This window comes from Solenopsis invicta, chromosome 11 (genome assembly GCF_016802725.1).
Source record: "Solenopsis invicta isolate M01_SB chromosome 11, UNIL_Sinv_3.0, whole genome shotgun sequence".
Lineage (NCBI taxonomy): Eukaryota > Metazoa > Arthropoda > Insecta > Hymenoptera > Formicidae > Solenopsis > Solenopsis invicta.
In genome coordinates this window covers 2767241-2794862 of record NC_052674.1, presented here as the reverse complement: position 1 = coordinate 2794862, position 27622 = coordinate 2767241, and the positions used below count along the sequence as shown (strand labels likewise).

General features: G+C 34.0%; 1 protein-coding gene across 5 annotated transcripts in view; it reads right to left on the bottom strand.

Moving 5' to 3' along the window:
* Positions 1–27622, bottom strand: part of LOC105194636 (zwei Ig domain protein zig-8) — a 125015-nt gene that overhangs the window by 96679 nt on the left and 714 nt on the right. For 3 of the 5 annotated variants that reach the window (XM_011159655.3, XM_039454871.1, XM_039454874.1), the window contains exon 2: positions 18111–18994. In XM_011159655.3, coding sequence (XP_011157957.2) covers positions 18111–18249 — 139 coding nt within the window. In that variant the 5' untranslated portion in view covers positions 18250–18994. Of the gene's footprint in view, positions 1–18110; positions 18995–19107; positions 20930–27622 lie in introns of those variants that run through there. The other 2 variants (XM_039454872.1, XM_039454873.1) reach the window with 2 other exon arrangements.

The following is a 27622-nucleotide window of genomic DNA, read 5'->3' as shown; positions in this document are numbered from 1 at the left end:
TTAAAATCGATTCTTCCTAAGATGCATGGAACAATTGATAAACTCTCTTATTATTTATACTTAAGTGTGCAAATTAAGTTGATATCTTTTTTCATCCAATTCAAAGTTTGTTTGCAATGAATCAAATAAAAGTTAATACTTCAAATAATTACCATTATTTTCTATGACTTTGTCCCTATCTGTCAAGCTCTCGCGGAAAAAACTTGGTGATTTTGAATTAATAAAATTTTCAAAAGTTTTCGGACCTTTTCTGTTATCTTAAAATGTGTATCAGTCAGATGATGTTGGGACGACCAGAACAGGTAGCGATCTGAAAGAGCTATATCTGGGGAAAAATCCATGAAGAAAAATTTCCAAATTCCAAACATACACGTAGATAACATCTTTTGTCTTTTTTTTGCGGAATGTGATCTAATCTTGTGCTTCAGAATAGAATCCCTACCACGAAATCTCTAATATCACTTTTTACATATTTTATAAGTCACCAACACCTTCACCCAAAACAGAAAACAATCATTTCAGTGGTTTCGACAGCATTATTTTTTAATAAAATGCGAAAAAAAATGCAATGCCTAAAATGCTGTTTTTTGAACGTCCATCGTATTCATTGCAGTTTTGTAAAGTTATGTCGTCTGCTTCGCCAAAATTCATAGTATTTGGAAAACAGAGATCCACGCTTATAAATCGCAAAAAGATGGAAAAAATATTTAATTTTTAAATTAAATCAGAAAATGTAAAGTTACTTAATTAACTTGTACATCTAATAAATTACTGACTTGTTATTAAAAACTTATTATTGAAAACTATCGAAATACAACGTTGTTAATATTCATCGGCAAGAATTCGTAATTTAATAAACAATGGTAGATAAATAAGTAAAGGATAAATAATCATATACAACGCGCTGCGATCTATTAAAGAGATATTCGCGCGCGCGAAAGAATTTAAGGAATCCGCCAGTTAACTGAAGAAACGACACGCAGAAGGAGAACTGGAACCCGAATTAACCTGCCAAGAACAATCTTGTAGTCGTACAAACGTAAAGTAATGTGGCGAAACTGGCAAATTTCGTCGGACCTGAGAAACTTCATTTCATCAAGCAGAAACATAGAGGCTGCCTGAATTACGGTGTTTATAATCCGTAACAAGGAGCGCTGGCGCAAAGCGAGATATCGTGCGCGGGTGTACCGCGGATACTCGTGCAAACACATGCCAAGCACGTGGTATTCTACGGCAAGCATGACGATTTCTTGGAAACGTTCCTTCCGCTTGATCTACCGAGATGAGCGACTTCGCGCTAGCTCTCAAGGGTCGCTTAAGCGCCTGTTTAAAGTTCTCAGAAAGTCAATCTTTTTTTTTATATATCACAGCCACGTCTCTTTACATCGCGCGTAAAGACGTTCAATTTAGATATCAAGCGTATTTAGATATAATCATGTTAATAAAGGAAAAAGAACCTTTTTTTATAACTCGGATACTACATTCCGAGAAGTGACGCATGACAGTTTAGATAAATGGACTCTAAAAAAAACATGGTAGAATGGGAAACTCTTATTCACCGCGTTCCCTGCCAAAATTTAACGACCTAGATAAGAAAAAAAAAAGTGTACAGGGCGAGCAGGGAAGAGGATAAGATTGACGGCGTGTCACCCGAAAGTCATAATGCAAGATCGTGGATGACTTTAGGAAAATATACGAGGAAATGGGAACTGCAAAGGAGGACGTTCGACCTGCTAATAAAACCGAAGCCGCAGTCAGCCAGCTGATCGTCCAGCTTGCCAGGCAGACCGACGTCTGCGGGCGAAGAAACGGAAGTGGTAAAAGAAGGAACGGGCGCTCCCACGCGAAGGTAGAAAAACGAGAGGGAGAGAACACAGAGAGAAATCCTTCAGAGAAATTCCACTGTGCGGTTTGCTCTTTCTTGGCTCGCGAGACTCGTGCGACATTTACGCGCGTGTGTGGGCACATGACACATGTCGCCATGCGAGGCATATGCGTTTACTTTATGAATGAAACAAAAGAGCTCTGTAAAATTTAATCAGTATTCCTTTAATCTGTTGATCGCAAAAATTAAATATGAAAGAAACAAAGAGGCTTACATTTTATTCTTTCAATGTTAATTAATATTTTAAAGAATATTTTGTTAATATTAGCAGAATACTTTGAAAATATTCAACCCTTATCCAAGCAACCCTTATATTAATAATGCAAACGAAAAAAGTCCATCAGATCTTTATCTGGTTCTATATTTTTTTTTTTTAATTAATGCATTAAATAAATTATTCCAGGAGAAAGAGGCCCATTTTCATTTTATTGAATAACTTTATTAATAATCAATATTTTATATTAAAACTTGAATAATTATATTTGTTAAGGTTTCAATATAAAAAATTATATAACAAAAACACTCGAGTTACTGTACATGCATTCGTATGATCATATTCTCAAGTTTAGAACCAATGTAGAAATATGTGTAATTAAGTACTAAAATGTATCTTGAAAAAGTTTTGAAGTGCTCCAAAGTAAAAATGCCTTCACAATTGCCAACTATTGTGTATTGGCATATTAGCGTCACCAAAAAGCGATGGGCTACTAAATGAATAACTCCATAAGCAATTGTTAGGATTCATCATCTAATAACGGAGATAATGGTAACCGTAATGTTCAAAGTAGCCATAATACCCACGTCTCCTCTGTGAGTAGTACGCATATGCAATTAATGCATATTTTGTTATCTTTAAATTAAAAATTGCTTCTGTGTTTTTAACAGAAGCTTTATCACTTAGAAATTTACCCTTTATCTGGAATCTAAATAGATAATCGAACCATAAATATAAAAATGTATGGTGCAAGCAATTTTTTTTTATTGATAAAGTTTTATTTAATGTTATTAATTGAACTTAAATAAATATGATTATTTAAACATTAATAAAGTGTAATTTTTTTGTAGCATCTGTAAAAATCTTAATAGTTTGTTCCTGAGAAGGGATTGCAAATTGTGTTATTGTTGAAAAAATTTTAAACAAGAACAATTTGATATAAATTATGACAATTTAGCCGGCATAAAAGCAAGCGATAAAAATATGTTTATACGTTTATGGCTAACTACCTCTCACCTTGTATACTTCTCATATTATCCAGCGGACTCCACCGAGAGCGGGCAATTCGCCCGCAAAAACATACCTCGCAGTAAATCTCTGAATTACATCGCGCGCGATAAAATCAAGCGTGTCACCCTGTACGCACGTTTGTGTTTGTAAGCGCGCGTTTCGCGCGTGCTCGCCAGAAAGTTACGATAACGTTTGCCCGGACATTAAAAACGAAGTAGGAAAGAACACGACGACGTAAGCGGGAGCGAGAAGAAAACGAGATAAAGGTGGAAAAAAGGACCGACGGTACGGGCGGGCGCGATGAGAAAAGTGAAGCGGGTCGCTCGCGGAGAAACTTGAAAAATGCGAAGGCAAAGGATCTCTTTCAGCTTGGTACGTCCGACGTACGTGCCACGCTCTCGCCTTTCTAAAAGAGGAGAAATCACTCGTGCGCGCACACAACCGCGGTCCAAATTCCTATTAATCAGATTGGGTAACGCGATATCACGATGGCTGTCCGCGGCGGGTTAAAACGAGGAATAAAAGGGTTTCCCTTTATTGGCAGTGAAGTTAAATCGGAAAATCGCTTGATTGCGCCGGAATTGGGCGCTCCGTACGTCGGATTAGAAAATTTTCCGACTATTTATGAATTTCAAAACCCGCCACGTTTTCACTTGCCATAATAACTATTGTGAGATTGATTAATCGATTTTTGCAGTGCTTTGTAATATTTCTTTATTAGTCGCGTCTCCACATCGCAAAATAAACCACATATTTTTCCTAATAATTTTGAAAAATGTCAATTTGAACGAAGTATTTTCTTTGTCGAAACATCGAGATTACTCCTTTAAACTTATCGTTACTTTGAAACACATTAGAATCTAAACTTCTTCCCATCTCGGGAATGCAGAATGCCAAAATGCTTTTCCCGACAATAAATTCGGGAAGTCTTTCCCCGACGCCTTTTGACGCATCAATTTTCGAAGTTACGCGTGGATCGAACTTCTGCGGAAATACGTCGGAATTTCGGAATTGCGACGAAGCGACGCGACGGATAATGGCCGAAGAAAGTATTACACCTCGCCAGTCGACGTTCTCCGACCTCAATTTTCTCTTATCCGCGGTTTCGGCGCTTTATTGAAAAAGCTGAGCGCGCGAGTGCGGCGTCAAAGTTCGCAATCCGCTCGGCAGCGTCTAACCGAAGCGACAAATCGGACGCTGAATCTCATCTCCGCTCCATTCACGTTTCATAGAAAATCTTGAAGCACCTGTCTCGCGTCCTTTCTAATATTAAACAAAAGCATGTGGAATTTCACTGGCGACATTTACAACAAATACACTAGAAACGAGTTTCGTCTAATGAAATTATTATATAACGTAATGGTATTACTATATAACTTAATAATTATTTATCTCCATTTTAAATCTAACCCTTTCGATTCACATATAATGTTGTATTAAATGTTATTTATAGAATTGCATAATAACCGTTTGGTTAATGTTCGTGCCGTTATTTGAACGAAAACATATTTTAAATTATACGTAATCTGTGTAAAAGCATAAATAGATGCACGTATATATTTAGTAATTACAATATTATATGACCTATTTAAGTTTTATACACATTATTATACCCAAAAATTATTCGGAATATTTAGTCGTAAATAAATGAATTGTTATAATAAAATGTCTATTTACACGTAACATTAAAAATAACATTTATATAATGCTTCATGCTCCTATAAAAAATTAAATTTTACAGTAGACTTTTTAATTTTAAGTATAAATTCTTACATTTTTAATTATGTTTGATACGAGCGACAGAATATTGAATAAATATCGAATTGAATTCATGAATTTAGGAGAAATATTTTCATTACGATCTCTAGTTAATACGATTATTTGTAAGGAGCTATTGACAATGGTCTCTTAGGGTGAAATACGGATTTCAAAGATACATCTGTGATCAGATAGAAACGCTTTAGCGCTTCAACGAACTTGGTATGCTTTTAGTTCTATATTAATCACACATCTCAAGATAATAAATTGTAGAAGAAATAATAGCCTTGCTTTCTTTTGTATGTAAGTATAAAAATCAACAAATTGAAAAATAACGAAAAATTAAAATACACAAAAAGACGTAAAGAATTACAGAAATAAACAAGCGATGAATGAGTCTGTGATACATGGAAGAATGGCTTTTCAGAAATAGGACGATAAATAAATATTCCAACGGACGCCGCGGTAGAAATGTAAATGTCGATCGTTGTTTTATACGTCTTGAAAAAATACACTCGCGACACATCGACGCGGGGATATCGCGTCTTACGGTTGCAGAAAGCACACCATAATGCGTCAAATTAGTCGTAAAGCGAGACGCGTCGAGCGGGTTTATTTGTGAGCCTTTGTGAGATTACTATGTAAAGTCCAGACAGCGGAAGTCGCCGGAAACGAAAAAAGACCTTCGCGCAACGCGCGTGTATGTGTTCAGCGCGCTAGCAAAAGCTCCGTAATACAAATTCACATGCAGAATAAATTATTCCGGACTTTGTACACACAGCCGTGTTAAATTCGACGAAGCTTTCGCATCTATTCCGCCTTACGCTTTGAGCAAAAAGATGTGTTCAAAAATCTACAGCCTTAACATTAAAGCACGTATTCGTACAAAAAATTGTCCTTTCCATTAAATCGATAGTCAACTCGGATTATTTTCATCTTTAACAATAGCCGCACGAAAAATGTACGAACTGTTAATTAAAATTTGAAGAGGTTTGTATTGTCGAAAACCGCCGAGTATTTCTATAATCAGGTGTCAATAAAGTAATTGATACGAGTCATTTAAAATAAAAAATATAACATGAATTCTAAAAATTTTTAATTAATTAATTATTGATGGGCTAATAAAAATAACAGCGGTTGTTGGTGCGTAGAAATGATAACAATTTCACCAATAACCGCGATTACTCTTATTAGCCCATTAATAGTTAATTAATTGACAATTTTGAGAGTACTACACTGAGGTGTCTTTTATTATATTCTAGAAATTTGTTTAAAATATACAATAAAAAATATGTATTCAAATAAAAATTTTTAACAAAATTTATGATTTTGTTCATTTAAAAGTAAATATTTTCACGTATTATTTATAACTGTATTTATATAAAGCTCTTCAATAGGATCGTCAATAGAATCAGGCAGATTCACCGCACCATTCACTGCCAGTAGCACTTTTGTTTTTTGATTTAAATAACGAAAAAAATCAAATCTAACTGAACTTAACCAGCAGAAAAAACTTATTTAAAATATTTAGAGTGAAATAATTTCTTTCTTTTTTCTATTTAAAATAGAAAATAAAAAATAGGTCATAAAAGGTGAATAAAATAAAAAAAATACTAAATAACTATTTTATTTTAAATACATTTTTTAAGTAACGTTATTTTAAATACGACCGTGTCTACAATAAATGCATACATAATTACGCGTCATTAGATGTAAATAATGGCACGGGGGATCTCGGCAAATACTTGTGTCGGAAAACTCTACGGGCTGCCCCGCGCCTGGAATGTCTCTTACCGGGTCATTTTTCACGTTCGTACAAACGCCACGGCAACGCGAATGCATAAAACGACGACAAGAAGTGCGCCGTGGTAACGTACACGTCTGACTCCACCCGCACCCGAGCCGATGGAAGAAGAAACCGTGGCAAATGCTTTCCGGAAACCCATTGGCCCGTCAGCGTACGCGTATCGGGACTGAAATTGTCGAAGGAACGAAAATAAAGACGGAACTCGCGCGGTCGGGGCGAAGGTACAGATGGATCGATGGAGGGATTTATTGCCGCGCGAACTTCTTAAGACCCTAAGAAACATAGGGTGAGTTGAAACAGACAGCGTTAATCACGATTGCTATTCCAGACCGAACCACTGAATGATGAGCCGCGATTAAGCGATTTCTGATATTCTTTTCAGATGTTATTTTCTTTGGCCTTATAAAATTTCTTGTCTGAGCACGAGTCGTGAACTTTGAGTTGTTATTTTATGAGTATTAAAAGTATTAAGACTATTAAAATGGACGCCGCTTTATATGTTCAATTTAAAATGGCAATCTATTGAATCTTCTTCAACATTTGCATTTGTTCTGATATTGAGGCTGTGTCATACAAGTATCTTAAAACATTATCAAAAATATAAAAATTTCCTAGATCGTTTCGTAGATTCTATTATTACGTTTGAGTATCTGCAAAATTTGAGCACAATTTTCTTATCGGTTTAAAAGTTATTTAAATTTTTATTTATTCTTAATTCTTATGTAAAATCGTGTTTTATAGTACTTATTTGCAAATTTAATGAGGAAATAACATTGCGTATTAAATCAAAATTTTTACGTATATTAAAACTCCAATAAATGTTCGTGAAAAAATTTATTTAGATCCTTGTGCTCATTTAAAAGTTATTTATTTAAAACTGCAGCACAATATAATAATTTTCTCTGCAAAAATTATTATATAAATCGAATTTTTCATTGTTTTTTTCTTCGCAGCTTCAGAGCCAAAATTCGGACATTTGCGAGAAAAATTTTTTGATGTTAATTCGAAAAAAAAAAAAAAAACAGAAGTCTTTAGCATTTTAACTTTTAGCACGTATTTTATAGTCAAAATATCTTTAAATATTGTTTATATTTATTGCATGCAAATAACGCTTTTTAAAGTAGTTTGACAAATAAATAGATCAACGGTTTTAATCATTGCCCAAATTCCAACAACGATACGCAGTTCGATGATACACGCGCTTGAAACTGTGCATATTCCATGAACAATGCTCGGAAAATTATGGCACGATGTCAACGTGGACCACATGGTATACGCTCGACCATCCGGAATTCACATACGTAGTAATAGAAAGCCGTATCGTATTCCATATAACATGGTTTTGATATTAAATGTCAAAATTTTATTACGACGATTAGTTATCGATCCGAATGACGCATTAAAAAAACAACAATTTCAAAACAACTTGTTTGAAGAGCAATATAATACAAAATTTCTTACAAATATAGATTTTAAGTATTATTATAACTTTGCTCTATAAAAATTTTCGGACTGATTCTTTTCTTGTTACAAAAATCTTATCTAAATTGAAGTATTAGTTTCAGTGAAAGATAAGACGTAAAAAAAAATCGCAATTACCAAATATTTCTTTTTCTTTTCGTAAAAACCATAAAGAGCTATAGAACATTATTTTCTAATTCTATCGGCGTCCCTTGGAAAGCCAGTCTTTATCTTCTCAATTCATCCTTATTGTTCTCAACATGATTGTGCCGCGTTTCTGAAGCCTCCCTCGACTAAAATGTCCATCACACGTCCCTCCCTACTTACAGAATACGTGAGTCTCAGCATCTATGTCAATCGAATTTAAGTCACGTGCATAGACGCCGATTTAACGTGCCGTAATTAATCTATAAATAGCACAGAGCACGGCGATGTTGCAAGGCGGAAAGAGGATTCGTCGAAGTTCATGCGACGAGCCTGGGAGGTAGGGTTTACCGAGCCCCTCCGCTGGCAAGCACTAGACCGATGCAGGGGTTTGTAACCCGTTAACTCGACTGTGTGCCACCGTGATTTAGAGGCACCTCGCGTGAACGTGTCGCGCGCGGATGCGGATCTGCTGCGACAAACGAATGTTTTCCTGTTTATGTCGGTGAAGTCGTATTCCCGATGAATCGACTGCGGGACTCGGCTCTTTTTCAGTCAGCCGCTTTTTCCAGCGCTCTATAGTTTGTCTAGCGTACGATTCGTTCCAGTTTCATCGACGCTTTGACCGGATTTCGAGGTATGATTAACATCGCTTTAAATACGCATTATACTCAAAGAAAGGATACATTTCCATTGATATTTTTTGAAGGTTCTTCAGCCTTTTCAAATAATATAAAAACTTAATCAAATTTTGAAAATAAGTTTATGATCAGCCGTTGTTGAATATTTTTAAATTTTTTAATCGTGTACTGTTTTTTAAATAACTTTTTGAAATAGCACCAAAAGATTGTTCTAAAAGGAAAGGTTGTTCTGAATAATCTAATTGCACACAAAATATAAAAATTTTGAAAAACCATGTTGTAATTCATGACTTACATTTCATACATTTCCACAGAAATGATATAGTAAAACTTCAAATTTTTAGTTTTAAATATACTGTAAAAACTCCATTCCTTCATTTGGAATTTTTAAAGAACACTTTAAAATTAAAAACATGACGTTTTATCATATCATTTTTGTGTGAATACATAAAAGATTCATGATTTATTCTTTTTAAATTTAATAATACATTAACAAAAACATTGCTTGTTAGTAAAAGCACGGATAATTTAAATTATTCATTATTTATTATTTAAAAGATAGCAAAGATTAAAAGCACTCGTGTTAAGAGATACAAAAAATTACGTGACCTTCCATTTTTCTAAGCTACAAAAATCTCCGTAATAATATTTTGCGAATCTAAAGCCTCGTAGATACAAGATCATAATAAATTTTGGTTCTACAATATCAACTAAAAATAATCAAAATATAATAACTGCAGGTTTCTTAAATTTATTTTTTTCTTTTTTTCTAATCAACGACAAAAAATTTTGATCGTAAATATCCAAATTTTGATCCTGAAATCAGTTGCAAAGATGAAAACAAAGAAACCTATGGCTCATAATGGCTTACGTAACAAAAATGACCTTATTTGCTGCAGTTTTAATTTTTTTTAAATTTTTAAACGAATAAGTAAACTCAAAATAAATTTCTGCACAAATATTTTTTAGAATCACATGACTCTTAAAATTTTATTACTATACCTATTTAAAAAATTTCATCTAATTCATAATGTATAACTTCCTAATCAAATTTGCAAAGAAATGTTAGAAAACATGATTTTACACAAGAATCAAAACCATAACTTTTAAACCTATGGAAGAATTATACCCAAATTTTACGAATACTTAAACATAATAATAAAGTAATCCATAAAATTTTTAATAAATTTTTTAACTTTGATATGTGATACATGTATCTTTAATATAAAAGATCGTACAAATCAAATAAATTATGTTTCGCTCTTATTATTCAATTATTCAAAAGTTTTGGAAAATATAAATTGATGACAATGGAACACGTTTTCAAAAAGCGCAAGTATACTGTTATTAAAAGATATAAGAAAACATGAAAATATAAAATATATGAATTGCATATATTATTTCGTACGCTTATTTTAGAATTACCTATACTCGCAGCGACAACAAATACAAATAGATAATTCAAAGTGTATGGTACGTCTGTGCTCGACGTTTTTAATTTAAAACAAATATTTATGCTTCTATCTTCTTGTTAATAGAATTCTCTTCACGTAATCCATTCTATTTACATGGACTATTGCGATTTGCTTAGACATATTCGTGTTTACAAATCAGATTTGACGTGAATTCTAAAATAATTTGATACGATCAAATATACTTTGGTGAAATGTGATCGAGTTCACATTTTGAAACTTGACTAGGTCGCTCGCATGTTAAAACAAGCATTGAAAGCCATATTGGAATACACGTCACCGTTTTCAAATCAGTGCAAGCGCATCGATCTATATTAGAGAACACCTGCAACCTACCTCGAGTGTATAAAAAGCGCTCACAAGCTTTTGAGCGAAGTCAAAGAGCCTAGAGGATGGGCGACGAGGAATCCGCGTGGAAACGAAAATTTAATATGAAGGCGTCTCGTCCAAGTGATTTTAATATCGCGCAGGCAGACGAGCGAATACTCACTCTCTATCTCCCTCACACTCTCCCGATAGTCGACGTGCACATGTGCACGTCCGCGTGTGTGTAGACACGTTGGCTCGTCTATGTCAGCTTTGTTAATAAAGTCAGTGGCATTAGAGAGTCCCCAACTTGTCCTGCACACACATCCACGGGCTCGCGTACACAGACAAACGCGAAAACTGAATCGGCCTGCTGGAGTATCCAGGAATGTACCCGAAAGATTTGCTCCGCGAGATTGGCCCGAGATAAAATAACATGAAGCGAGAGAGAGAAAGTGCAACACTGTTGCTTTACCCTGTTTAATTTAACGTGTAAATCTGCGGAAATAATATTGCGGCCGTGAAGAGCGCGCGGCGCGTTGTTCATCTCATTGTTATCGGAAGGTATTACCGTGTAATGCATGAAATTCGTTTTGTAGATGAAATTCGGTGAGAAGGCGAATGTTTTTACGTCATTATAAATCGCTTATGCAATTATAATCGTTTGCGATAAGAACAGGAAGTTCTATCGACGAGGTAGTGCCAAATAATCGTCTTCCGTTGCCAAAAAGTGCCACTAAATTAATTCCCGATTACGTTCTTAATAACACGTTGGTTACTCTATACAGTACAAATTCGAAAAATCTATTAATTACTACTAGAATCGAAATTAGATAGCGACTAGTTAAAAATTTAAAAGGTAAATAAGTTCATTAATTTTAACCAAGTTAATTTTAATTTTAATTAGTTATTTAAAAAAAATAAATTTTTACTCATTAACATGTTTCCTAAATTAATATTTACCTGTGAGAAAAGAAACAAAAGCATAACTTTTAAAAAAGTGCACTTTTTTCAATTTGTGTATATATCGTTTCTTTGTTATTTTCTACAAACTCAATTTACAAATAAAATGTTACACTTATTTGATGATCTATATTGTAAACGTTTTGTTACTTAGAGCAGTCTAATTTTTAAAAAATTACAAAATTCTAATTTAATTTGAATAATGCTTTTCAAAATAAACTTTTAATTCATCAACTTAAGTCAATTTAATCTTAACACAACTTTAAATAAGTTAGTTTTTGATTCATTTATTAACTAACGCAACTAAATAAATTTTATAAACCATTAACTTTACCATTTACTTTTTTTCTAGTATTTTCTCGGTACTTTCTTTCCAAGTAAAATGACAAAACTTTCTATACCAACGGAGACACTTTTGCAAGACACGCATGGCATCACGCGATGTCATCTGCGAGCTAGACGCGTGAAATGTCCATGAGGGTCCGCGTGAATTTTCGGATGCAATTCGAAGCGCTTCGCGATGACTTCTAATTAGAGTGGCTGGCCCGTCTGGCAGAATGCGACGGCCGAATTTCGACCGGGCACGTTGTCGGCGGACTGGAGCCGGACGAAGAAGGAAGCTAAACCGCAATCCGCCCAGGAGTAGCGGTGAATCATTCTATGAGCATAAATTAGCGCCCCGTCGCAACGCCGGTTAATTAATTAAGGTAAATTGTCCTAAGCGTAAGTAACTGCCGGCGCCTGAGCTACTCCTCATTCTCGTTCCCTCCTCCTGGACGCCCCGCCACCCGTGATCCTCTTTATGGGTAACCGCGCGATGCGTTTCCGGCACCGGGAGGACAGAGCGCCGGGACAGTTTTGTTTTCGGTTGTCTCGACGCGGCTTGACTGCATTTCGCGACGCTTGGCAACCCGACTGCTCGATAGTTCGGGGTCTACCGGGAACAGCGGTTACCAAACTTTCTCAGAGGTCAGCCGCCCTTTTTGAGATATATATATTTTGCGCAACCGCAAATTTTAGCAAAGCGCAGAATCGAGTTTCTCCTCCGTTTCACAATGATAATATAATAATGATAATAAAATCAACTTTACTCTCCGAATATTGTCTCGCAATGCGTTAATCGATGTCGTTATTGTTGACGCGTATGTGAGCTGTGAGACACGGATAATACAGTAAACGAATAAAATAATGGCGCAATCGATAACAATCAATTTAATAAAGAAAAGTCAATATTCTTATTTAAATTAATGTTGCATTCAACCATCTGCAAATTTGCTCTCCCCGCGGAGCAAGAACAAATCGAGTTGCAGCTCGCTCTATTGATAGACACGCGGTTCGTTTCCGCCAGACGAGTACTGTGCAGCACAGTTTGTTTTTGGTTCTCCCTTTCGGGAGATACGTAGTCGGTATTGTCTCGGGGAAAATCGAGTAATAAAATCGAATTTTCCGCCACGCGTTACGGTAAATGTAAAACAGGTTGCTTCGAAAAGACTCCTGTTCTATTATCTCTGGCAACTCTACGCTCGCGCGATCATATAACTAGACTGTATTGCCCGCAAATTTTCTAAAGCTTTCACTTCCATAATTAGAAAATTGTACGGGTGAATCAATATCCCTGCGAGTCACGTGCGTAGTAAAACAGCATTAACAGCATTAACAGCATGAGTGTTTTTAATTTTTCATAAAAATAAATTCGAGAAAAAACATTTCCATTTTTCTTAAGAAAATATGGAACAAACGATTATAATAATGCGGCACTGTGTTCTCAAATTTTTCAATTTTTCGCAAAAATAAAATAAAAATAAAAATTTTGTTTTTCGTTATTTTTTGCTGAAAAGTACAGAGAAATACAACTACGTTAATGACTGCAAGCTTTATTGATATATTGCATTTTAAAGCTTTTAAATGTGAAAGAAATTTTAAAATCATTGACGCGTAGAAAACACAATAATTGTAACATTATTTTAAGAGAAGAAAACGCGGAAAAATAAGGCAAAGGAAAAAACCGTTTTTCCATAAAATTTCCGAGAATGTTTCCGGACTAAGAAACGTATTTTGTAAAAAAAATAATAAAACGTATTTAAGTCTTCAATCTTGTTGAATTATCGTCCATTGTGTAAAAAAAAAATTTAGAGAATTAATTGGCGAACGTCAATTAAACATTATCTTGGGTTCGTGTTCTTAGTGCCGCGTGAGAATCAACACGGGACTCAAATGTTTAGACCGCTAAAACCAGATGTTTAGTTTGCAGGGAACTTCAAATGTGGCACTCGGTTCAAGAAACCAATTAATGCGCCGCTCGTGTTCCCCTGGAGGTAAGTAAACTTTGCCCGAAAGTACTTGACCAAAACCAAGACTATCTTCCTTGTTTCAGCACAATAGCTCAAGTCTAAAGATATAAACATTTGTAAAGAATTGTCTATCCAATTAAAACTTATGTTACACAATATTAATTGAGAGAAAACAAAAAAAGTAAAATTTCTTCAAAATGTCATGCTATCCTCGCTATAACGTTATGCAAAACTATTATAAATAGCATAACTTCAATAATCTCGCATATTATATGATGCAAGCAATTTGAAAACTAAATTTGTTTAAGCTCTAATATATAAATGTATAAATCACGTCCGTATTAAAGAGGATCGAACTGAACGTGACCTGAAAGTATCGGGATTATCACCTGCATTTCCTTTGAATACAATTTTATACAATTGCGTACATTTAGAACGGTTTTGAAATTTCGCGAATGTATAGGTGTATGTTTACACATGTTTTTATAGAGGTCGTCATAAAGCCAATGCTCCATAAAAACACACATAAAAAGTCATATTGGCGTTACATTTTTCAATATTTTACTTGCTAACGTTATTTTGGGTGCAAAAATAATATCACGCCACTTGAAAAGAATTTTTCGCAAAGAATTGAAATCCCTCGTATCGTTATTAAAAAGAAACCGTTGAAAAGAAAGCGTTAAATTTATTTATAATTTAAGTTTCTTTACAATTCAGAGGGAGAAAGAAAGAAAAAAAAGCGGTATTATAAAAAATTTTAATTTAATCATAAGCATATTGTAAAAGAGACATTTTGCGATAATTTTTCTTTTTCTTTCGCCATAAATGCATAAACGGAACGCAATGCTAAGTTACTCTTTGTACCTATGTGTCCTGGTCTTCCCTATTATAAAACAATTGTCTACAACTGATTTGAAAGAGACATGTAATTGTCAGTTCGCGCAATCAGTTACAATTAATAATGTCTACTCATTGAAGCAAATCATACGTATAACTCGTTTGAGATAAATATCAAAATAAGATTATAAAATATTGTTTCATTGCTTAATCTGAATTCAGTTTAACATTTCTGAAATAAATTTAATTCTATTTAACAGTGGCATTTTGAAATGGAAATGTTACAACTTGATTCTCAAGTTACGCAAAAATTTTCTTTAATTTGATTGATATACTTTTATAACTGTATGTTACAAGAAATTTAATTGCACGAATTTGATTTCTTCTTTTAAATTAAATTAAAATTAATTATTTTATTTAAAAACTGTTAGATATATTAGTTAAAAAATAAAATGTAGAGTTTCAAGAATTTTCTAGTAGAACTGCGATTACATCGACCATCGCATTTTACTTTTAAAGATAAGTACCAAACGTGGAACTTATTTTCCTCCTACGCTCAAATGAAATGTCAAATCCGTGATGAAAAGCAGGGCAACACAATGGCACACAGATTTGAGGGAAAATAGAATGAGAGGTGTATCTGGGAAGGAACACACGGAGTCGAGACACGAAGTGCCAGCGAGCGTTACTTGCGAATTTAATTCTAGCTTTACAAATCCTGAGCATGCTGTAGACAATTACGAGATAATTGTTAATACGACTTGCAATTTGCACTACGGCCGGTGCCGCGCCTCGTTTAAACTCTCGTGTGCTTAATTAGTTCCTATTTTGTCTGTGAAGCGTTACGAGTTGCATATCTCGACGCACATAGAGATGCGCTTCGAGTGCGTCTGAGGACGTCCTCCTTTAATACTGCTGCGTTTTACAAGAGTCGTTTCTCTCAACTTATATTTCTAGTCACGCCCTTCTGACATCAAAACAGCAGAGTGTGGGGCGCTTGTGCTCCTTCATAATTTATAACAAACTTTAAAACGATCAGGGGAAAGTTTCAAATATAAAAATTAAATTTGCTGCTGCTAAATGTTTTATCATAAACGAGTGGCCGTAAGAATTTAATTACCCGTTGTATATAAGATAATTTTTAATAAACACTTAAAATTAAAATTAAAATTTAATTTTGTGATTAAAAAGAAATACCGGTTCATAAATTAACATAATTTTTATATGAATATAAGATATAGAATCATAAAAAAGTTATTAAAAAAAAAGAATTATATCTCACGATTTATTAGCTTTATTACGATCAGCCACAATGACCGAATTAGAGACATGTTTTCACCAGTATAGCTTGCTCCGGTCTCTCTGATGTCTATTTTTAATAAGAGCAACGCTCGAATTGTTTCAGGAGCTCTAAATGTATCTTCGCGGTAGTTAACCTCTCATATTCATGTATGTCGTACATTTTCTCACTAAATTGTTTGTAATTATCAAGCATTTTCTCGTAACAGAATAACCTTAATTTAACATAAAATATACTGTCATGTAAATTGCTTTTAATTTTATAATATATATTTTATATAATAGAGATGCAATTGCGTCATCAAGTTCAACGAAGAAATTATTTCAGTAGTTACGTTAATAATGAAACTAATTTGTAATAAGACAATATCTCATTTATACTAGTGAATAAATTCGCTAAGAAAAACGTTATCAATATTACATGTATTAATTCGTTGTTATAAACTAAATGAGTAGAATATTGAAAAGGATGTATATGCTTTTTGTAAAGTTCGATGTAATACTCTGAATTTTTCATAAACACAAAGCGTTATTGCTTATTTCGTTCCGTCGCAGTGATTTTCTCATTATAAAGTTGAAGTACGGCAGGCATCGCGAACGACATTAAACTAATCTTTAAAAGATGGAGACGACAGCGCCCTGAGCGGGCGGTAAAGATTTGTGGGAAAAGTTTTGCAAAATTGAGACCACGCGAGGCTTGATGAGCGCCGTGATTTATGCTCTTCATTTCTCAGGTGAGACCGCGAGACCCTATATTAAAGAACGACTGCAGAGAAAAGTTTCACTCCCGCGCTCCGCGTCCGCGCGCGCAGAAATCATATTGTCGTTACGCCTGGCGCTGTTGACGACGGTACGTGATAGCGCGATTTGCGAGTTACTCTCTAACGAGAAGCGATCGATTTTCTCTTGCGGTAAGTGAACCAAGAATATTCACTTACAACATTTGTTGAATTTTCTATCAAATATTTAGTTAGCAATTAATATCTTGAAACACAAATAAAATGTACATCATTTATGCCGGGTTCTACCAATGTAAATTAACTTTAATCTAAGTTTAACTTACTCTGTATCTTTTTCCAATTCTTACTAAAAGAGAATAAAAATAAAGAGTAAGTTAAACTGAGATCAAAGTTAATCTGCGTTGGTAGAAATAAGCACTAGTCGTAATTTTATATTTTTACGAAAGTGACAACAAGTTTTACAAGTAGAATTGAATGTACAAGAAACTATTTTATGATTATTGCAAATAAAGCTTCTTAGTTGCAATAAGTATAAAAAGAATTTATAGGTAATACCACGCAATAGTTGTGCAACTATTAATTTATAGTGAAATATAATAGTACCTACTACAATAAGTACATAATTATATAGACTTCATACAAATAAGTTATAAAATAATTTTTCCAGTTTACGTACAGCCAATTTAATGTACGACCGTAGCAACTGTGGAGAAATAATCTAACATTGCTCTACAAGGAATGAGAACAAAAGAGCTCCAGCTAGAATCTCAGTTCGTTCAATTTTTCCATCACTTGCATTTATATTACTACTTTTCTATTAACTTATATTTATTATATAACGATTTACCACAAATGGTTTATATTATCACTATTTTGATATAACTTATTAGGATTTTTATTACAACTTTATAATACATAGCTGAGATGTTATTTGTTCACAAATTTATAACTGCTGTACGACTCTCTTCTCTGAGACCAGTATTCATAATCACATCTTATTTCTCTTAAGAGATCCTCTTAAGTAATATCTTAAGATGCTACAACTCTGTAAATTGATTCATAATATCTCAAGATTGCACTTAAGACGATATTAAGTACAAGAACGGACTACGAGTGTACCTGAGTGTATCATTTCACAACAAAAACTAGCAATTTCTTAAATAATTCCAAACTGTGCGCATTATGCGATTTCTTAGACGAAAATAGAGACAATCGCACGTCTATATCTCGCATGTCATCGCGGAATCGGACAGTGATAAAAAAAAAGAAAATTGTGCTCACCGGTGAAAATAGCGCTGGGTAGCAATGCACAGATGCTCAAGTATACCAGCAATACTCCTCGAGCTTGACGCACCTTCTGGCAGCAGTCCAGCTTTCTCCTGCTCGGTAGGCCACCACCGATTCTTCTTGGCCCACTCATCGTGCCGCATAGTTTTCGTTCCGACCACGTAAACCACGCGCGTTACACTCGGATTAGAGCGCGAGAAGTTTAATAATGCCTCACGTGCTCGCTTCCTTCCTTCCTTCCTTCCTTCCTTCCTTGCACTTTCGGTTCTCGCACACGTGACGCGAGATTTCGTAACGATCTTAACGCGCGTGCCGCGGATGCGAACTACATTCATTAATAGGATGCAATTGCATCGGGCGCGGCGAGTTGCATTGTGCGCGCGGATGACTTGCGAACGACACACATTGAAACAACCTCCCTTTTTCACAATACGGATTGTTTCATCGTAACATTTTTTATTTCGTATTATACAGCAAAATTTCACTTGCAAACGTATTCGACGAAATTTCGATGATTGAACGTTGTATCACCAAAACTAGTTTCATTTTACGCACGAAAATTGTTTCTTCCTTGTGACAACGTTCCAATAATATTTTAATATTGGAATTCTCGTTTAGAATAAGCAATTAGACGTAATTATAATAACAATAAGCATAATCTGTTGTAGCAAACATTTGCCGTGTTCAATAACGAATTTATTTCGTGATACGTAAATCACTTCATTTAAATATTTTTAAATAATTGTCTTATCAGTCCTGTCTTTCTTTATTTATTTCAAGGCATTTATGTCTTTTAAATTATATAAAAGTATATAATTAAATCTTTCTGCTTTATCTTTTGCTTCCTTTGCTTCATTACGTTTCGCAGTTGAATTTATCTGAGGATGAAAAGTAAATGCTTTGACAATTTGCCAGAAAATCTTATATATACCTTCAACGAAGTGTTCCTGGTACACATAGATATATTATTCTTTCTAACATTGTAACTTACAATTACGCGTACTTGTCTTTAGCTTCACTCGCAGTTAAAATGAACCGTCAAATTTCTGCATGAAACAGCTGCAACTTTTAAGCTGACGTAACTATGTTCCAAATTAATTATTGTAATCTCCGCTTGGATTTTCGCTCAGTCGTAACACTATTTTTCTCAAATTATTTCATTGACTATATAATAAATGTCACTATTCTAAAATTTTTTAACAGAGATATTATTTTTGTTCGTAACGTGAAAGGTCAGTGCTCTGCATAAACGTTGATTTTACTGTGACAACTCGACAAACTGAAATTGATGGTTAATCAAAAGATTTTGCGTATAGCATTCACACGCGCACATACACAAAATATAATTCGCGAATTGAGACAGAACTTGAGAAGCAGGCGTTATCACCATAGAAGATTGAAATTCATCGGCGCGGTGCGATGGAGAGACGACGAGATGCATGGAATGTAGCACAAGTTGCCGTACACTTTTCGCCGCGATAACTAATTAACGAACTTCCGTCTCGCTATAGTACCTGGAACCGCATCATTAATGCTAAATTTAACGCGCTGTCACTCAGCTAGCGCAGTAAGACCTGGCAGCATGATAAATGGTATCCGTTTATACGATTTCAGCATGCCCCTGGCGTTTGATACTAAGATTCGAATACGATGTATTATACGCGCGCTCATGCAAATGCATTACGTTTGTCATAAATTTTGGCAGTTAATTTTCACGATTATTCACGTTCCGCGCAATAAAATGGATCAGCACGGAGTTAAATGGCGGTGAAACGACCATCTTAATTTCTGCGCCGTGCCATCATTACGAATGGATAGCAATAATTCACAGCACCCAGTGGAGTAATTGTGTAATTATTCTATTTATAATTATGTAAGTAACGATGAGGCAAGAGATCTGTAAAATTTTTAAAGAAACTTATTCTTCAGAGGGAAGTTACGTGCATCGTGAATAAAACCACAAAATATTAAAGATTTTATGTCCGTTTCAAGTCACGATAAAATGTTTAACGCTGTTTTAAATGATTAAATTAATTTATGATGACTGAAAATTAATTAAAGGGAAGAGAGAAAGAAAGAGCAATTTTTGTCTCATTAAAAAGTGTTCTCGCGCGGGTTACATTCTTCATGATAGGGAGACGACGAGAATATATTTTCAATTTGTGAGAAGAATTGGCTAAGTTTAACTTAGATAAAATGGAATGAGTCAGCTCGATGCTGGTAGTTTCTGTATGTATGTATGTGTGTGTGTGTGTGTGTGTGTGTTTCTAGTAAAGATCATAAATTTGTTTTTATTACAAGATATTTATAATGCAACTTTGTCACAATTAGTAATATTACTTATGTTCATTATTCCGTAATGTAATTCACACACTCTCTCTCCTTACCATAATGCTCTCTTATGGATAATAAATTTACATGTAATAAGATTATAATACTAGGGGAATAATACTAGAGGAAAGTCGCAAATACTGACATAGGTCTGTTAACAACATTTATCTCTTCAAAACTAAATATTGCACTTTAATACTGACAAAAAATATGATCTGTTTAGATAATTAAGGAAGTTAAAACTCATAATTTATATATCCGCTGGTTGTTTGTTTCTATATAACAAATTTAGCTAGAAACAAATTCTTCAATTGCGTAAATAATATTTTTACGATTATTATTTGCAAATTACGTTGCTCAAACAATAGAGTGAATACGTAACCGACAATTAGATCATTTTACATGTTTGTAGTCCAAAAACTGTTTTATAATTTTCTCTTTCTTATTTTTCTTAAAATGCAGTTTTAAACATAAAATCGGAATATAGCATAAACGGACACACTACCGATAAAACTGATTATTAGATCATAAAATATAAAATAAAATAAAAATCATTATGAGATCTATTAAATTAGTAACTTAATTTAATCTTTATATTATCGCGCTATATGTTGCGTCTTGAAGAAGCCACAGTAATTAGAAACAAATAATAATAAAAGTGAATTAATTTGCTCGCAACTACTCTATTACTAATGCTCTGTTATATGCTTTTATGTTATATTTGTATTGTATTGTGATTTCAGCTTTTTACTATAATATAAACGAAACCATTGTGAGTTGAATCAATTTGTCAATGCTGTGAGCAACGCAGTGATGCATTATGACCCGCGTAATGCATCAATGATTATTCTCTGTATTGAATGTAAAAAGCTTAGAAGTTATTTCGTGGTACATAAGCGTAAACGATTGGAGTATAACAAAATACTAGTGCTTAGCTCTTTCATTCTTTACTTAATTTGATTGTCCTACTCATGAATGGCCATTTCCCTTTTCGATATACAACAAAAATGCAAGGATTTAGTATAATTAATATTTGGTATAAAATAGTATAAAATTTTTATTGGTACAGTTTATTTATCTTTTAAACAATTTAAATAACGCATGATAAATTGAGTTTCCGATAAGTGCGGCATTTATACCGGAATTACCCTAAAGTGTTTGTATAAATCGACAAACGTTTTATATCAAAGTGAAAGAGCTTGTAGAAATCCTTATATACTCGTACATTAATTTATAAATATTATTCTGTACAATTGACTATGTGAAAGGAAAAGTGAAAGAAAATGTAACATTAATGCCTACTTGGTTTTGGTACTTATTCGTCAGACACTTATTTTTGTTTATCTTACGAAAAACTTAATTATTACAAAACAGTATTATAAAACAGTATTATAAAAATTGCTATATCATCTAATAGAAGACTTTTTTAGTTTGTATTTATGTCTCTAACAATATATTTTCACTTCTTGTTTAAGAAATCTAATTTAAAAATAAAAAGTAGTATGTCGATATCGACAACCTTCCTCTACTACGTAAATCAAATCGCTTGGAATTCGAATGCTCAATTAATCTAATAAATAAATAACACATTGCGTTTGGATATTTGTTCGTTCATAGAACAATTTCAATTTTGTGAAATGTAATGTCCTCAATCCTTTCGCAATCGATAATGTTGAACGTAAAATAGGATCGAGCGATCCCATAACGATCATAATAATTCCAGACGTAGTAATAAATTTGCCGTGAGTATTAAAATTTTGTTCAGCTTTAATTAAAATGTTTAGCTATTTCGGTGTTCAGTAACGACGCCGCTGAATTTTATCCGCATGTAGGTTAATTGGGGGCAGATGGATCGTGGATGAGCGTTTCCACCTCTAACTATCTTTCAAAACAGCCTCGTTAATTTTCATCTAAAAGTCTCGATTTTCCGCTAATGAACACACATTTCCAGTTAAAGACATTGATTTCCTGTATAAAAAGCTCAGAGATTACGCGATGCGAGATCAAACCGATCACGATTCAAATTAAACCATATCCACATAATGACATACTGCCATTAATTAATTCACCGATGGGCTTTGTATTATACCGGCACGGTGATGTCATTATTACAGTTACCGTCGTCTTCAAAGGTGTCTTCGCGTATCCGACGGATTTCGAAGAAATATTATTTATCACGGCGTACACTGAAGGAAATACTGTGACGAAAATTAAATTAAAAGCAATAAAGAAACATAGATCGATAAGTGAAAACACACCTAATTAAAGATAAGCCTTATTCGGTCATAATTAGGTCTTAGTGTGATCTTATATACATTTTCACGAATCTAATATGGCATGAGAAATCTGAATGTTATTTGTAGACACGTGTTACAAAAAATAACATCTTAATCAGGAATTGGATCAGGTTCTCCATCTCTAAGATAGACGTCTTAAGCTGAGTACACACTTAGCTAACGAACATCGAACAAACATATGCGAATATATCCATAAGCGTAATATATTTATATCGCGCACGAATTCTCTTTGATGTACCGCCTCATGAATGAATCGAGCCGAACGCAAATCGAACGTTCCATTCGCATTCGCTTTAGCGTATACATCTACTAAATAATGACAACGAACGTTCGAATTTGCTGTTCGTTCGGTGTTCGTTCATTAAATGTATACCCAGCTTTAACCAATTCGACCAGTAAAGCACGTCTCTAAAAATTTATTCGGCGCGCAGTTTTAAATAATTTAAAAACGTATATAAAATCATACAAAAAATCAGCAAAAATTCCAACTGTGACCTAACAAGATCCATCTTTAATTAGTTTAATTAAAAGTGTCGAACAGACTAATAAAATGTCATGATGGAATTATTTTGTGCATAGTAAACGTTACTGTCTTCGCATCTTCCATGAATATATGTAGATATGAAATTTGCAAAATAAAATTTTCATTTTAAATTTTTATCGAACTTGTCTTCATGCTTTGAAAAATGGCTTATAAATAATGTATTCCATATCCACATGTGTAGGCAACAAAAAATTCAAAGATGAAATACTTCCGACGTTAAGCTAAAATAAAAATGTTCGACTTCGTGGAAAATTATTTGAATTTCGATGAAATGATCGAATCTGTTGTCGATGAAAACGTTAAATATGTTATTCCGCTACGAGCTTGCGACACTTGAACGTGTTACGATTAATTTCGACCATTTTAACAGAAAATTCAGGCACACGCAGTCATAAAAAGCATTCCGGTTTGAAAATATCACGCCTCGTGATTTTACGAGGGATGTGTTACGAGGAACCGTGAAGCGCGTATAAAATGACGAATCCAATATGGCACGAGAAATCTGAATGATGGAATAATGTTATTTGTAGACACGTCAAAATAAACATATTACTATTGATTTTCGGCTGCCTTATTAATTTTGCTTTCAATCAGTTCATATCAGTTTATATCAGTTCATAAAACAATAACGAAAATTATATGAATGAAAAACACTGCACTAATTGCATGGAAAATTGGATTCCGGTAAATTAAATTGATTTTCACATGTAATGTAGCTTATAATCTGGTAAATAAAAGATGTCATCGATATCAGGTTAATAGTGGATTGTTTTTAAACTATGATTTATCAAAGGTGTACAGCTCGTTCTTTATAATGTACAGTATCGTCAATTAATGTTACAATATTTTTTTTACTGATGTTATATCTTTTACATCATTTATCAATCTTACTTTATATATAAAACATTCATGTAAAACCAAATATATCTGGAAGAGTTCACAAACTTAATCGAAGTACAGGTGATCTGCCCCTACTACATTTATGTCGTCGATGCCTAGAGAAACATCAAATAAATTACTTTCTGTATCAATAATATCTCCTTCCAAATTAATTAAAAAAATGATTGAATGAAGCACATATTTCAAAGGATTTCCAGAACATATCAAAGCTTTGTACTTTTGCACAAGTTTTACACCTCTGATACATCAATAGATGTATCGAAAACTGTTGGTTATTAAATCTCATATTCATGACATGTTTTGTTCACAAGATTATAAGCTACACGTGCAAAAATCAATTTATTTCATCAAAACTTAATTTTCTATATAGCTAGTGCAAAGTTCTTTCGATAAAAAAACAAAGGATCTGAAAAAACAATCAGAACATAATTGCAAAAAAAAATTATAAAATTTGATATTGTTAATTGATCTAATTTATTTTTATTATAAATCAATAACAGCAAAAATTGCTGTTGCAATAAATTGAATAACAGCTCTAAAAATAGATTTTCAGAAATATATAACAAATTATTTTTTATATTCTACAACTACATATTTTATTTCTCACAATATTGTTACAAATATGTTTACATTGAACTAGAATCATGTTTCCGAAACAGCAAGCTAAAAATAAAAATCATAAATCCCATTGCGGATTTTACATATCTGTGTATAACTTGAAAGTTTACATCGCAAATTAATGAAATGACTCTAACAAAATAACATCAAGCTGTAAAAATAATATTTCTAGTTGTAAACGAGCACGACCGCTGCACCTAATCTAGTTCTGGCTATCTCGTACCGAAATGAAATCTGTAAATGTCATACATGTGTTTGTGAAATCTATAATTCTGAAAGACCATCATAATATTTTTTCAAATATCTCGATTTTATGATTACTGTCCAAAAAATAATATCCAATTCTGAGATCAATTAAGACATTCTTCAAATTACATGTAAAGACTAACTTTAAAAAGAATTGAGTTTTCTATATTTAGCATTTATATTTTCATTATTTCTCGTAAATTCCTAGAGTCGCGTCCAAAAAGCGTCAGCGCGAGTCAGTGTACATATGTATATATGCGCAGGGTTAGTTTTAAGATGCATCGCGATGTAAACACAAAGGGTTAGACGTCGACTTCGCGAACAATGACAATGCTGATGCAAGACGGCAGGCACAAATTATCCCTGGGAGGTATTATTAATTAATGCCCTTGTTAAGCTACGGAGCTTGATGGGGAACGGGCGGAGGAGTGAGATGCGGGCTGCAGATAGCGACCGAGTGTATTGCACGCAGGTGTACCGGTGAGATATAAAACTGGGAACACATAAAATGCGTTTGTGTATGGCGTACACACGTGTGCGCACATGATAACATGGCGTGAATGTACGACATGCAGCGTACGAGTACGCTGGGAATAACGAAATTTTCTGGACGGAACGAATTAAAATTCAAGCACTTATATGACATCGTCGAGCAGAAGACTCGTGCACAAATGAAAAGGAAGGGGAGAAAAAAATAACGTCAAAAAATAATTTTCGTGAAAATGCAACGTAGATAAGTAAAACGAAATTTTTTTTAAGGATTAAGAGAATGGGTTTTAAGTTAGAATATAAGTTGAAAATGTAACACGTAGATTATAATACAGTCGTTGAAAGCAAAGTAACTGATCTTGCAAGAATAAATTGAAAGTATAAAATTAAAATTAATCCTTTGGTTCTCGAGAGAGATGACTTTGATGAATAAAAAAAATTAATATTTTTTGTTTCTACTTTTAATTTGTATGTCTTAAGCTAAGTGCGAATTTTGTATCAAACATCAAAAACAAACCTTTCGTTTCTTAAAATATAATTTATTTAATCTTAATCTCGTTTTTTTTTTATTTTTTATTAAAAGTACATTTTTTAGCTTCAAGTTTAAGACTAGCTTTCACAAAAACATTAAATTGATAAAAAATTGTGAAACTTTGTGAATCTTATACGACACGCGCGTTATTTATACCGAATTCGTTCCCAAGAACGCGCGATGTCAACCTTTCTCTTCTCTTCTCGTCCTCATCACCGACGTAACGGAGTGTGTAAAGCCCTTCCATCCCGCATACGTAATTACCAAAGTTAATTAGGATTTTGGAGTTGAGAGAGAGAGAAAGTGAAATAGGCGCGGACCGTAATTGTGACAGAAATGGATACGGAGCTGTCGAGTGTGTTTAAGAATGTATTAACTTCGGAAGAGCTGAACTTGAAATGACATTAAAATGTCGCGAGCCGGCGAACACGGTGACGAAAAAAGGCTCGCAGGCGGCTCCAATGGAATAATTTTAGCATCGGCGGTACGAATGAACCTTTTCTTCGAAAGGACGAGACTTTCGCCATCCGTTCGCCGTATTGTCCTTCGCGGCACAATTTTGTGGCTTGATGGGTCGCTATTGTAGAAGACATAGGTTTATCTATTTCACTTTGCAGAATCGAAATTTCCATCGAACCAGGTTTCGCATATGCGCGTTTTCTTTCGTAGATATTTTGAATTTTCAATTTTTGTTGAAATCGTGACACGCTGTTGCAAATTTAACGTTCCTATCGAGATGTATTGACATTCTCGTTGTGAAATAAAAAATTGCGTGGAATAAAGTAAATTAACAGACTACATGCTACATATTCACTTTTCTCTTAAATTCAACGAAAAACAAAGTGCGTGGAAGAGATAATCCGATACGGAAAATAAAAAGTGATATTAATAGTTTGTCAATTTAATTTAGCTCGATCTTGAACTTTGAATTGCTTGTAGTCAGCTCTTGTGTTATTTTAAAGCCTAATCCATTTAATTTGCTTCATTAATAAAATTATCTATTATTTTTTCGCGCTTTTGATCAAATGATTATTAAAATATCACGAAATTTTTAAGCGCCACGCTTCACACACGCAGCAATTTGCCTGACAGTTTTATAAAAACACTATTTTTGGAGTAAACAATGTGTCTATCTTCACCGTCCTCGGACTCTCATCGAGCTATCGCGCTTTCGACTATCTACCAGCCCCTCTTGAGTACCCGTGCAATTGGTTTTTCGTGTTCCAAGCACTTCGCTGTCCTCGAAATCCTAATTTCTCGTTTTTCACTACCTCACTCCGCCGCACCACCGCCATCCGATGGAGCGGGCGGTTCTCCGATGCGATGGTGCGATGTCCGCGGAATCTCGCTATTGCGTTCCGCTTGATTTCCAGGTTTGTGACGGAGGGATGTACGGAAAATGGGGGCAGATTGTGGTATCTGTGTAAACAGGTCGAAGCTATGCGTGGCTGGCTGGTGACTTTTATTTTATTTGCTTCTGGTATTCTGGTCCAGCTCCTCTTCTTTACGTATTTTAAAATGTAGGCCGTGTTGTAATTTTGTTATTTCG